Source organism: Castanea sativa, chromosome 5 (assembly GCF_040712315.1).
Source record: "Castanea sativa cultivar Marrone di Chiusa Pesio chromosome 5, ASM4071231v1".
Lineage (NCBI taxonomy): Eukaryota > Viridiplantae > Streptophyta > Magnoliopsida > Fagales > Fagaceae > Castanea > Castanea sativa.
In genome coordinates, this window is record NC_134017.1 from 39,724,232 (window position 1) to 39,738,622 (window position 14,391).

Here is a 14,391-nt window from a genome sequence, read left to right on the forward strand (position 1 = left end):
TGAGCCCAAAAGCCCATGCATCCTTTATGCTGCAAGAGATAAACACCAACCAAAATGTACAACACAATCAGAAAAACATGGAGGTAACAAAAATGGTGTGAAGGCCAGAAAGAAACAAATTCAAACAGAAGTGGAGCATGCACAAAGGACCAAGGCACCACTTACTTGTACCCAGCCAATACATGGAAGGTGAGCCACTGGTCAAGGGTATCAAATGGTGTTGTTTGGCAGCGGGGAGAAAGAGGGGGTCTATTTTGGGGTTCCCACTCAAATTTCTTTGGGGAGAAATGTCTTGCTGGAATAACATCTCACCTAGAAGAAGTAAGTATGAGCTAGGACTACTTGATGCATGCTATAACGGTAGGTGAGGAAGAGGCTTAATCCTTATCCAGATGAGAGTAGTGAAAACAGAGAGAGGTAAGAAACATGACAGGTCATTTTTGTCTAGGAATGGGGAGCGGCGCAACCATCATATTCAGAACAATGATAGTGATTAAGCAGCCGGCAGACCAGTGGGTAGTCTTGGAAGGACACCCATAAGGAGCCAAAAGTGGTTGAGGGGTACAAATGGTAAATCTCATCATGGCAGACAGTATAAAAAGTGGTAGCTGTGAATGGTAAAAAAGGCATCACGAAAAGAAGAGAAAAATGAAAGAAGAAGAATAGAGCAAGGGAGAAAAAGAAAGAAAAGAAAAGAAAACACAAGAATCAGATAAAAGCATGAGTGATATGAACAAAGGCCTACATCAATAGATTACACATTTCTCTCCCTCTTGACAAACCTACTCTCTGAGAAATTGAAGGTTGAAGTTTAAACCATTTAGGACATTTTTCAAAAGTGCGTAACTTCTATGGCAAAAGCCTTCTTTGAGGTTACTCACATTGGAATTAGTTCCCTTCTTAGACCTGCGTTTGCTGAGAAGCTAAGCTCATTTATCTAGCAGACAAGTTCTTCTTTTATGATTGATAAACGATTAGCCTGTTATTTTGCTATTAAATTGTTTGTTGTTGTATTATTCTGATATAACCTCATTAAGTCTCTTTTTCCCTTTATTTAGGTGTTAGTGTTATTTGTCTAATGTCATTATTGCTTTACCATACTATATTTCTTGCTATAACATTTGTAATAGTTGTTCCAGCAATAGTCACGTCTTACATTCATTACCCTTGCCAAGACGCGTTTATATCGAGGTGGCTTAACTTGTGCGCAAACTAGCCTAAGTTGTGTTTCACTTAGGCCAGCCCCAACTCTCCAACCTCAGAATCACATATCGTAGTACAGCAGAAGAGATCAAAGCCTAATAACACAAAAAAGCCCACCACAATCATCAAACTGAAACACTAATTGATTTTTGGTATAAACGAGATTTGGACCTAGATTATTTATTCAACAATAAGAAACTTTACCAGTCCAACTTATTTTGATTCTATAAACCAATGCAAGCCTCTAATAAGTCCTAACATAATTGTACTGATAAGGTTTGCCTCTAAAACTCACAATAGGATGGAATAGCATTGTAGTAACTTTTATATCAAAAACATTTCTCTCTCACTTTTCCTTATAATTTGGGAGGATGAATTTGGTGAGCCCAGGTGAAAAACTCCAACCATCCCATTTTCTACCATCCCTCATTTCCACCAAATTAAACAATAAAAAACTCACATTTTCTTTCTTCTATTTTTCATCCTCCCTCATTTTGATCAAACCTAACAATTTCAAAAGGACATATATCATAACATAGGAGTTTCTTTTTTAAAAAAGTATTGTTTTTGTATTTGTTATCTATAATACTAATTTGTATTTTAACTTGATATTTGAGACGAATTTATTTATGTATCTGATATCAAATTTTACAAGCAGACTTAACACATGATATGAGCCAATTTCTTTTTATGCGGGAAAATATTTTTATAGAAGTATTTTCTATTGAGACAAACAAAGTCTCTCATTTGTTTTTGCTTTGCTTAATTAAGTATTCATGAGTTGATCTCGAAAGAAGGTAGCTAGGAGCTTTATAATGAAATAGTATTGAGCAAAGCTTTTGAGTAAATGTGGGTCCAAATGTATTACAGTGGCAAAATCTTTGGTTTCATTCATCTCTACAATAGGCAATAGCCAAGAGGATGGGTTAGCTTTCACGTGGTCACCACCCCTAGTATGGTTGAGGGGTTGGTAGACAAAGCCTTGTGAAGTTGGAAAGTTAGCTGCAGGAGTTTAAAACGATGAAAAACCACTATAATGGGTAGAAACTAGGGTTTAGGTTATGATTCCAAATTTGAGAAAGATGTGGTGCTAAACCTTGTTTTACACCATCCAATACCAGTTTGCCACATCAAAATTAAATAAATTTTTTTTTAAAATACTACAACACACAATCAGATTCTCAAACACTTTTGTCTAATAAAATAACTGGTAAATTTAAAACAAAAACCCAAAGTTCTTCATGCATATGTTTTACACCATCCAATAGCAATTTGCCTTGCCACATCAGACTTAAAAAAAAAAAAGGTTTAAATACTACAACACACAATCAAATTCAAACACTTTCGTCTAATAAAATAACTGGTAAATTTAAAATAAAAACCCAAAGTTCTTCCTGTATATGTCATCCAGCCTAGACACACTAGCGTTTCTATAACTCCGCTAATGCCAAAAGCATCTGGCGATGTAGCTAGAATCTGGAATTTCCGCTGGATCCACCATGGATTTGGTGGAATTTCTACCGAGGCCAAAAGCATCCCTTGCCTGTGAAATACTTAAGAAATTATATGAAAATTTTTAATTGTAGTTCATTTAGTTAATGGTAATGGTTATTTGGGTATTAATTTGGTTTGTTGTGATATAGATGCTTGTTTGGTTGTCCAATGATTGGTGATAAAATCAGTGGTTTTCTAGACAAGTTAAACATTTGAAAATATTTCGAGATTATTTTTTAGGAATACAATTAAAACTGAAAATAAGTTGTTTTTCCTTAAAATATTTTATAGTGCAGCAAATAAAGCCTAACCATTATTCTAACATTCCTCTTACGAGTGGTCTCGAATTTCCCCCACTAATAAGTGAGGCTCAACATATGAGATTTTTAATTATTAGTTTTTCAAATACTTAAACAATTAAGACTTGACAAACTTAATCATTTAAGTATTATTATTATTATTATTATTATTATTATTATTATAAATAGATTGGATGCTCAACTATTATCCCATTTTTTCCCTAAAGAAAAAGTCTCATGAGCAAACAAAATAAAGATAATATTCTTTAATGATGTATTTGGATAAGGAATTTCTACACAAGATTTGGTCACATCACATAATTTCAAATCTACATCATAAACTTCCTTCTTTAGGTGACAAGGCATATGAATAAATTTTAAATTTCTTAGAGTAAATTGTAGCCAAGATTTATGGGCTAAAAATCTCAACTAAACCTTCAACCAATAAAGGCATTATTTTCAAATTCCTTCAACAAAAATAGATCATTGGACCATTTGCAACACGCCTAAGTCCTAGCTCATGAAATAATAAATATGATGCGTTCACCTTGTACTTGTGTCATTATAATTGTGTTGGAATCATGGTTTTAAAAACCAAAATAGTCAAAGAACCGGGAAAGGGTCCGGTTCCTGATTTTTACTGATTTTGACCCGTTATTCCAGTTTTCACTAGACTAGTTCTAGGTCCGATTTCTAGTTCAACCATTCGAACCAGTCGATCCTTTCCAGTTTTTAAAACATTGGTTGGAATAGCCATTGTGGGTTTGCCAACTTGTTCTTGACATAAAAGTTGATCAAGTTCTAGACCTTCTTTGGTCCCACAAAGGCAAGATGATTGTCAACTTGTTAGGGTTGAAGCGGTGTGCTCATCTTGTTTTTGGATGATGTATTCTTATAAATTAAGGGCATGTTTGGTATTTTGAATAAATTGCCATATAATTGATAATTTTTATTACTGAGAATAAAAACTGTTGTAATGAAAGTAACTAAAACTATTCATATGTTTAGTTGTAACATTAGAATTGCATTTATAAAATATCTTACTTATATAAATTTTTTTTTTATACAAGATAGAATTTCTACTCTAGCCTAATCTAAGTATATATGTGTGTGAAGTTCCCTCCTGGAGACTTGAACCCCGGCCCTTGCCTCCTACACCCCACAAGCATTTATACTTGTGAAGTGACCATCACACCAAGGATGCGTGGTTGTATATAATTATATTTCTTAAAAAAGAAATTTTGTATATTTGTGAGAGAGATATTATTTTTGGGCAAATCTTAGATACAATACCTTAGGATCCCCAGTCAAAACATTACACATGACCAGTTTTACTTGCATCACACAAAAGGTGTCAAGCCATTTAATAGATGGAAAAGATTGTAAAAGAAAAAAGAAAAGACAAAAACCTAACACACTAAAATGAGAGAGAGAGAGAGAGAGAGAGAGAGAGAGAGAGAGGAAACCACTTTGACTCTTTGCTAACCACTGCAAATCCCTCCTCCTTTATGCCCCATAGTCTTCCTCATTCTCACAACTTGGTTCTTGCTAAAAGCTTTGATTATATTTATGGGTGTTATGTGGGTAAAAAGTAAATACCACTATACAGGTCTTTGTTTGGTCACCAAAGGCTAGTGATTTTATGGCTTAGTGGTGAATCGACTTGGGTACTGGTGAGTGACTACAAGGTCAAATGGTGGCTTGGTGGTGAATCGTCTTAGGTAAGGTTTTGAAGTTGACCTAGATTTGAGAAGTTGACCTAGATTTGAATAGTCACCTGGTTTGGGTTCTTAATGGTTCAATGTTGAGGATGTGATGAAGTTAGGGTATTGGTGCCACCGATGAGGTGACACTGGAGTGTCCCAAGATCTAGTAAGCCTAACCTGATGTCAATCCGGGCCCAAAAGCTTTCCTTAAAGACTAGATAACAGCCCAATATAAAATAATATATTTTTATTAAGTCAATTTGTCTTTATTTAATGTCTCCTAGGATGAATTATACTTTATGTTTTATCTCTCCTAGGCCGACAAGTAATCTATTGTGTTTCTAAGTTCCTAAGAGTCATATTTGACTTTGGTCAAATTAAGTGAATGTATTTTATTATTATTTTTCGTTTTCCTATACTTGGGAGGCTGTTCCATATTCTGGTTAAACCTTGGGCTAAATCAAATAAAAGATCAGAGTGAATTTTTAGAATTAAAAAAACCTTGTGTTTTTCAAAATATGGATTTCTTCTAAATTCCCTCTTATCCCTTGGGTGGATTCCTTTGGGTGGCAAGTATCGGTTTCTGTATCTCTTGGGTGGTGTTAATCTGTACCTCATAGAGTGGCGAGCCAAAATAGTTCTATATCCTTAGTTAAATTCTTTTGGGTGGCGTTATTTGTATACCTTTGGGTTTACTTTGGTAGTGAGCTTATCTATTCTTTAAATTATTGAGTGTTTTTTTCTTATTCCATAAAAACCAGAAATATAAAATATATTCATCCAGCCTATTTCTATTTATTATATTGGTTAAGTTTGGATTGCCCCTTACGAATCTAGTATTAGGTGCTTAGGTTCAACTTGTTTTTTTGGGTTTTTGTTTTTAAATTTGACCACAACGTTAAAGTGTGGGCACCGTTAATATTGATGTGGATTATATTGCCATGTGTATTTTTTAATTGGGGAACTTAAGAAAAAGTACCAAGGTACTGTATCTAAATTTTGCCCATTATTTTTTGATGATTTTCTATTTCAACTATTATTATGTGCATATGTAAATTTTTTTATTTTTTTTGAAATATTAATTTTAGAAATTTTTACACCTAGTAAGACTGTAATAGCTATTCCTAAGGAATAATTGTTCCTCAATTTAATGAATAACTATTACTTGTAATAATGATGCAACCAAATAATCAAATAGCAAGTCAACATAAATAGCCACATATAAGGACTTATTTTGACATGCTAATCATGTCTTAAGTGTGTTCCAATGTTTAACGGTCGCAATCAGTGAAGGTGTCAATTTTTCATGATTGTAAATGGAAAGGGAAACAAAAAGATAATCTTTTGTGTGGCACACAAAGCAACGGGCTAAGAAACTGACTTGTAGATCCAATAGGAGGAGCTCACTCTTTGGGAACTCCAAAAGACAAATTAGCTGTTGAATGAGAGGACACCTTTCAGGCTTTGTTTGGTTAGGAGGATGCAAAAGTGGAGGAATGGAGTTGGTCAAGTTCCAGATCTTCTTCAATCTCACAAGGGCAAGATGATTGTCGGCTTGTTAGGGTTGAAGCGGTGTGCACATCTTGTTTTTGGATGATATATTCTTACTCATTATGAGCATGTTCGGTATTCTGAATATAAATTTCCATATAATTGATAAATTTTATTACTGAGAATAAAATTTGTTGTAATGAAAATAACTAAAACCTATTCATATGTTTAGTTGTAGCAGTAGATTTGCATTTATAAAATATCTAACTTATATAATTATATTTCTTAAAAAAGAAAATTTTGTTTATTTATGAGAGATATTATTTTTTGATGATTTTTTATTTCAACTATTATTATGTGCATATGTAAAGTTTGTATTTGTAAAAACATATTAAATTTAGAAATTATTACACCTAGTAAGACAGTAATAACTATTCTTAAGGAATAACTAATTCTCAAGAAATAACTATTATTTGTAATAATGATGCAACCAAAGAATCAAATATCAAGTCAACATAAATAGCCATTCTATTAAAGGACTTATAGTGACATGCTAATACATGTCTTACGTGTGTTCCAATGTTTAACCGTCACAATTAGTGAAGGTGTCAAATTTTTATGATTGTGAATGGAAAGGGAAACAAAAAGAGAGTCTTCTGTGTAGCACACAAAGCAACAGGCTAAGAAACTAACTTGTAGATCCAACAGGAGGAGCTTGCTCTCTAGGAACTCCAAAAGAAAAGTTGACTATCGAATGAGAGGACAACTTTCAAGCTTTGTTTGGTTGAGAGGATGCAAAAATGGAGGAACGGAAAATGGCAAGAGGATGGCAAAGTGGGAGGATAGAAAAAAATTTAGTTTCCATCATATATGTTTGGTAAGGAGGATGAAAAACTCTTTTGTTTAGTTTAGAAGAAAATTAAGATGATGGAAAATATAGTCTATATAAATTTACTTGTATATCTGTATTACATAATATATAAAATATGGTTGCTAGTAGGTAGTTGAAAGGTATAATAAGGATAGAAAAATAATTAAACCAGCTTAAACTTTTTCTATTATGTTTTCTCTCCAAATTGGAGAGATTGCATTTTGGTAGGTCTAGGTGGGAAATACCAGGGAGGCAAGGACCACCAGTTTTCTCCTCTCACTTCTCTTGCCAACCAAACAAGGAAAAACACCATTTTCTCCCTACCAATTTCCATCCCCCAATAATCACCCTAATCAAATGCACTATCAGAGATGGGGGTGGTAACTATGGAAAAAAAAGGGCATTTTTTGTCACTATTAGATACATGCGAATCTAATGAAAAAAAAACTATCAGTGAACCGTAATGCAATTTAAAAAAGAAATTATAAACATAATTGTAATTTTTGTTGGAGCATTTTAATATTAATTAATTGAAATGAATAAAAGTCAATTTCATTTCACCCTCCCTATAAGCCTCCAAATAAGTGTGAGTTAATCAATGCCATATTATATACTATAAAATAGAAGTTGGTCATAAAAGTTGTGATTATGTCAAGTGACTATTTTTGTTTTGTGACAAGTGTTTACAACCAATATTTATTATTATTTTTTTAATGAAATGCTCATAACTTATTAAGATAGTTTATTACCACTACACATACTTTGTGTAATGGTCACTCTATAAATACAATCTCTTGTGGGATGGGGGGCAAGGGCCAAACTTTAAGTCTTTAGGAAGTAGCTTTACATACATTATACATACACTTAAATTCTATTATCAATATTTTACTCTAAAAATTGAAAATTCTATTTTAACTTAAATTCTATTAGCAAAAGTTTCCAATTATCAATATTTATTTTGATTATATCATCGTATGTTTCAATATAATAAAATTTACATATTACACTTGGTGATATATATTAATTATATATATCATAAAATTAATATGTTTTTGTCTTATAACTTACTAATTATTAATAAATATATTTATATTTACATATAAATTTAATTTAACTGTACATCACTATTTTAAAACCGAATCGGATTGGTCGGTTCAATTGGGAACTGGGCACCAATCCTATGTGATAAATTCCCTTAAAACCAATATAAAAGTGGTCAAAACTTGTAAAACCGAGCAAAAATCGAGTTGTACTAGAATTTGGGCACAAATAAGTTCTTTGACTATACCAATTTTAAAACCATGCCATGCATTGCATTGACACAATATTAATTAGAAAAAAAAAAGTTAAAAACCTAAAACAAATTTTTTGTTACAACTTTAACATGATAAATTGTGAGTGGTTAACCATCACTCATACATAGACTCTTTATTTTTTCTTTACCAATCATTATTACAGTTGTGGCCAGAATTAGTAAAAAATTTTGTACTCCCTAAACTTTTTCCCAACTTATATGTCATGTCGCATGATTTAAATACGGTATGTGTACAAGTAGAAATACAATAGATACAGTTGTTGTAGAGTTGTATGTACCCACAACCACAAGCCAGTTCCCAAATCCCAAAGAACTCAACCCACACCGCACGAAACAGAAAGTAGGAAGTAGGAACACACTCAGATACTATATGCGTATATCCGTGCGAGAAACCGTACCAACAGTAGGAACACACTCACAATCTCGTTGGCTCTCTTTTTTATCATTAGCTAAAAACTACTAAAACTCTCTCTCTCTCTCTCTCAATTCTCTTCCGATAGAGACACTTTCTCTTTCATTACTTATTTTATTAATCAATCAAACTAATTCTCTTTCTTTCTCTCTCTCTCCGTCTTTTCTGACTTTCTCTCTCTGTGGTCCCCTCCCCTCCACTCACATACACAACCAAAAATTTCGGGTCCATGGAATCTACGCGTCACTACCATTTTTAATTCGTATACTATACGTATAATAATAATATTACTTTTTTTTTTTTTTTTCTGGGTCTTGAATATTATATTGAAAAATAAATTCAACTATCTATCCTATTTATTTATCTACCTTTCTCACACGACATGTCTATCTATTGGTAGACAGATAATGGTGAAATACCCTTCATAGTCAGGGTGATTTCTGTTTTTGTTTCACCATGATGAGAAAGCTAGCTAATACGGTGAGCAGCAATCAGAGTTAGCGTGTATTTGTTTCTCAGCAGACCTCATTTTGTTCTCTACTTTTTATATTTATATATATATATATATATTGTATCTGGGTCTTTCTTATATTTTGTGGGATATTTTATTGGATGTATGATTGTAGTTGACACAATGATTGGGTTTCTTTTTTCTGTGAAAGGTTAATGGGTAGAGTTATTGGTGGCGGTGATGGTGTTTGTTTCTTTTAGTTTCCAATATAAATCAGCCTTCTACTTTATGTGAAGATTTGGGGTGGTTGGTTTTTATTTTTATTTTTATGTTTATTTTTATTGATTTGTTTATTGCGTAATCTGTGTGGGATTTTCCAGGCTTTCAAGGAAGGTGTTATTTGACTTTGAAGCCAAAAAAAGGGTGTTTTTTGTTTTTTTTGTTTTATGTTGAAGCTTTTGTGCAAGAGATTTGATTGTGAGAAGCAAATTGTGATGTCTGTTTGTGGATGGGCTATGATGGGTTTCAAGGGATCTTGGTTCTGATGGAGATGAGAGCGTGTTCTGGGAAAGTTTCATTTATGATGGATATTCTAGAATTTCAATGTTGCTTTGATTCTCATGAAGGAAAATAATTGATTTTTGGTGGTCATTATGTCAATAGTAGTTGATGGGTTTTAGGAAGTTTGGTTTCTGGAGCTTTGAAATCCATATAGAATTGTTTCTGGGTACACACCCAATTGCTTTTGACCCTTCTTCTCAGCTTAGAGGAGGAGGAGAAAGTAGGGGGTTTTGTGTGTATAAGGTCTTTTAGGATTTGAAGGTGTTTGTTTGACAAAGAAAAAAAAAAAAATGGGGGAAGAGGCTAATTCCTGGATTAGGAGAGCAAAGTTTTCTCATACTGTGTGTCATAGGTTGGACTCTTCAAGATTGGCCTCTGTTCAATTTTCAATTCGGCCTGAACGAATTTCAGGTTTGAAATCAAGGCCTGGAGCAACTCCTTCTAGAGCAACTTCTTCTAGTGAGAAATCAACTACTATTTATAACAAGCAGAGATCTTTGTCCCCTCTACCTGAAACTAGGCTCAATGATGTGTTTAAGGAAGCGAGGTCTGAGAGGAAGAGATTCATGACTCCATTACCTCGGAGAAGGGAACAGGCAAAAGGGATCATGGGAAAGTTTGTGAATAGGGATTTTCAAGAAGTTAAGGCCTCCAATTCGAAGTCTACGGCAGATACAAGCCCACTTAGGCACTTGGCTTCCTTGAAAGGCAATGATAAATTGAAGAACCGGAAGGAGTCATCATGGGCGAAGTATTTTGATCATGGTGGAGGAAGGGTTAATGCTGTGGAAGCATCTGATGAATGGACTGTCGATCTGTCTAAGTTGTTTCTTGGGCTAAAGTTTGCTCATGGCGCTCATAGTCGGCTTTACCATGGTCTATACAATGATGAACCTGTTGCAGTTAAGATTATTCGGGTGCCTGATGATGACGAAAATGGAGCCTTGGGGGCTCGACTAGAGAAACAATACAATAGGGAAGTCACTCTTCTATCTCGTCTGCACTATCACAATGTCATAAAGGTGACCGATCCTTTTCTTTTTCCACTCTGTCATCTTGTTATTTGTTATGTATATATGCTTGATGGCAGGATTGGTCCTTTGTTTTGTTCAATTTTTATGTTGGTTACAGATTTGCCATAGCTTTTAAGTTTTTATTTTTTATTTTTTATTCCATGGATTGATTCTGGAATAATGGTCAAAATTATCATTTTTGTGATTTTGTTTGAGGATGCTGCCTTTTCTAAACCTTTCTTACTGATATCCTTTAATACAGTTTATAGCAGCGTGCAGAAAGCCACCAGTTTATTGTGTCATTACAGAATATCTATCAGAGGGTTCTTTGAGGGCATATATGCATAAGCTTGAGCGTAAATCACTTCCTTTACAAAAGCTAATTGCATTTGCTCTGGATATTGCTCGTGGAATGGATTACATTCACTCTCAAGGTGTCATTCATCGAGATCTTAAACCAGAAAATGTCCTTATTGACCAAGACTTCCACCTGAAAATTGCTGATTTTGGAATAGCTTGTGAGGAGGTATTCTGTGATATTTTAGCTGATGACCCTGGAACTTATCGTTGGATGGCACCTGAGATGATCAAACATAAATCCTATGGCCGAAAGGTTGATGTGTACAGTTTTGGGCTCATCTTATGGGAAATGGTTGCTGGAACTATACCATATGAGGATATGAATCCCGTCCAGGCTGCTTTTGCAGTAGTAAATAAGGTTTGTTCATGAATTTTGTGTTTATTTGGCAAAACATAATGCATGGACTTGCAATACACAATGAAGCTCTTTTCACCTTCATTCTTCAAGTCCTCTGTTGTTATTGTTTTTGTGACTTGTTTAGTTGTGTTTTAAGTTTTATTTTATTATTAATTTTTTTTAATTGATAGAAAAAGGACTGCCTGCTCTCTCTCTTCTCTCCTTCCGTTTCTTTTTCGTTCCCCTTCCCCCTGCCCTCTTCCCTATTAGACTTCAGTCTTTTGTCATTGGTTCACACCTATTTAAATGAACAACTGCTAACTGTGTTCAAGTGTTGGTTCATTCATTGTGCATCCAGTCTATCCTTAAGTGTGCCCATTGGAGTAACATGTAATATGCATGTCTCAAACTCTTATAAGCCATGATTTTCTCATTTTAAATATGCTTATCTTGGAAATGTATCATCAATTGTCATTCCTGTTAGTATCATGTGTTGGTGAAGTAATTATTTTCTACATCAACTTTGGGCTGAATCTCACTTTTGTGATGCTATGAAGCATGGTTGTGTTACCGGATTCGGGTGCGGGAGCGGGACTCGGCAATTTTTGAAAAAGTAGGGAGCGGGGTGTGGCAATTAAAAAATGATTAAAATATTTTTATTTATATTTTTAATATATTGCTAAGCATACTTTTTCACATTATATAAACATATACCAAACTAAATAAAAAATCGAACCCAAGTCATAACATTACAGCTTATATAAAAAATTTAAAAAAAATTAGATCATAGATTCACAAATCACAATGAGTAATAGTTAGAACATGTGAGAGTATAATGAGCTTGAGATTGAAAAACTAAGATTGAAAGCTTTAGTTTGATACCTGAGTTGAGAGTGGGGAGGGGAGGTGAGGTGAGGTGAGGTGAGCTCGAGACTTGAGTTGAGAGTGGGTCGGTGAGGTAATGTGAGTTTGATACCGAGTCTGAGAGTAATGCAAAGAAATTGAAGAATAGGAGAGTGAGATTGTGTGACTGAGTGCGTTTGTGAGAGAGGGGAGACAGAGAGCAGAGAGCTGAGCGGGACGGGGGAGCAGTGGAGCACAGAGAGTGAGAGAGAGCTGAAGATGTGAGATAGTTTAAGGTTTTGTTATTTTGGCCAAACGGTGCGTTTTGCACTTTTTTTTTTTTTGAATTTCGGCTTGAATCGGCCGGTTCAGCGCTGGTACCGTGCGTTTTGGCAGTTTCGGCTGATTCAGACCGATTTGGCACGCATCGGGAACGAAAAAAAAAGGACATGGCAGCAGCGCGAAGGCAGCGGCGTCGCCCGCCGCACCCCGAGTCGGACGTGGGTTCGATGGCCATTTTGCCGTGTCGGTGCATCATAGTTGTGATGAGATTTGATTACTAAAGGAAAAAATAAGAAGTCATTGAAACTGATGGTCCTTTAATAAAATTTTAAGATGATTGAATTGCAACTAAAGATGCTACCCAACTAAAATATAGTTTAATTGGTTAAGATAATATGAATTGGTTTATTATTAAGTGGAAATGTCGGTTTGGTACTTTTTCTATTATTAACATTCTTACGTTGCTTATCAAAAAAAAAAATTATTAAGTGGAAATGCTCCTATCTCATCAGCAGTGAAAATGGGGGAGAAATTTCAAAAGTACTGGGTGATTATGACATAGACACCATGGTTAACATTTCATTTGAACTTAAGTTTTCTTCCCCTGAAAACTAAAAATAATTCTAATTGGTTTGTTAAGATAATATGAACTCTATTTTATCAACGGAGAGGATGGGGTTGAAATTTGGTAGTACAGGATGATATAATGTAGACGTCATGGTTCACATTTCATTAGAACTTAAGTTTTCTTCCCAAATTTCCTTTAATCTTGCAAAGCACTATGGAAAAGTTTTTGTGGATGCAATTCTAATACCATTATATTTGGCATTTTCAGAATTTGAGACCTGTTATCCCAGAGGACTGTCCACCTGCCATGCGAGCTTTAATTGAGCAGTGTTGGTCCTTGCATCCAGATAAAAGGCCTGAGTTTTGGCAGGTTGTGAAGGTATTAGAGCAGTTTGAGTCTTCACTTGCCCTTGATGGAACCCTGAATCTGGTACCAAATCCTACTTGCCAAGATCATAAGAAGGGCCTTCTTCATTGGATTCAAAAGCTTGGTCCCGTGCATCCTAATGGTTCAATCACACCTAAACCTAAATTCACATGAATCTTTCTTATGACCTGGCTTTTGTAGCTCACCAGGTCAATTGTAATTAAAAAAAGGTTTGTTTTCTAAGCCTCTTTTATTGTATTCTTGTATGTCACATTCATGTGTGAGTGAATGAATAGATTGGTAGGCACACATTGAGGTGAAACTGTCTTTTATTCATGTTATATAAATACAGACAAATGACAATCAACTTAGTGTATTCTAGCCTTGTGTATATTGGCTGGCTGAAAAAAGTAGCATTTTTCTTTTGAAATGCTATAGAATTCCAGCCCCCCCCCCCAACACGCACACTAGAGTTCAGAACTGCCTGTCTTACAATTTTATTTACTTACCACTTCGTTTTGAAATAATTTTCTTATAACATATGAAAGGGATACTGGTCCAATTCCCTGTATATTCTCAGAAAGTTTAGTCTTATAGATGGAAGTTAGAAGAATTGATAATAGTTATGAAAAAGGTGGGTCTTTTGCCAATGTGTGGGTTTCTAGTTAAAATTATGAAGTTAATTTCATATCACTTTTCAAGATATGTTGACATAGGTTTTTAGTGAAATGCCCTCATATCTATGTTATAAATTATTGTACTCAAGTTGGTGGTTATGTTGGTGACCCTGTTCTAGCTTCCACCTCTGTGAGTGTTCAT

At 34.5% G+C, this 14,391-nt stretch overlaps 1 protein-coding gene across 2 annotated transcripts; it reads left to right on the forward strand.

Annotated features, from left to right (window-relative positions):
- Positions 1 to 9,153: 9,153 nt before the first annotated feature.
- On the forward strand, positions 9,154 to 13,948 carry LOC142634461 (serine/threonine/tyrosine-protein kinase HT1). Of its 2 annotated transcripts, XM_075808750.1 has the most exons (4): positions 9,154 to 9,271; positions 9,623 to 10,825; positions 11,079 to 11,534; positions 13,474 to 13,948. In XM_075808750.1, the coding sequence occupies exons 2-4, from the start codon at positions 10,094 to 10,096 to the stop codon at positions 13,744 to 13,746; spliced, it is 1,461 nt and encodes a 486-aa protein (XP_075664865.1). In that variant the 5' UTR covers positions 9,154 to 9,271; positions 9,623 to 10,093; the 3' UTR covers positions 13,747 to 13,948. The 2 variants fall into 2 exon arrangements, with proteins under 2 accessions (XP_075664865.1, XP_075664864.1); XM_075808749.1 differs by lacking the exon at positions 9,154 to 9,271 and having other exon boundaries at positions 9,380 to 10,825.
- Positions 13,949 to 14,391: the final 443 nt, after the last annotated feature.

Bases quoted from the DNA above. Each gene is read 5' to 3' on its own strand.
- LOC142634461 (XM_075808750.1), top strand. From the start codon at position 10,094: ATGGGGGAAGAGGCTAATTCCTGGATTAGGAGAGCAAAGTTTTCTCAT. The intron at 10,826-11,078 runs GTGACCGATCCT...CCTTTAATACAG, and splicing joins ACTATCACAATGTCATAAAG to TTTATAGCAGCGTGCAGAAA. The intron at 11,535-13,473 runs GTTTGTTCATGA...TGGCATTTTCAG, and splicing joins CTTTTGCAGTAGTAAATAAG to AATTTGAGACCTGTTATCCC.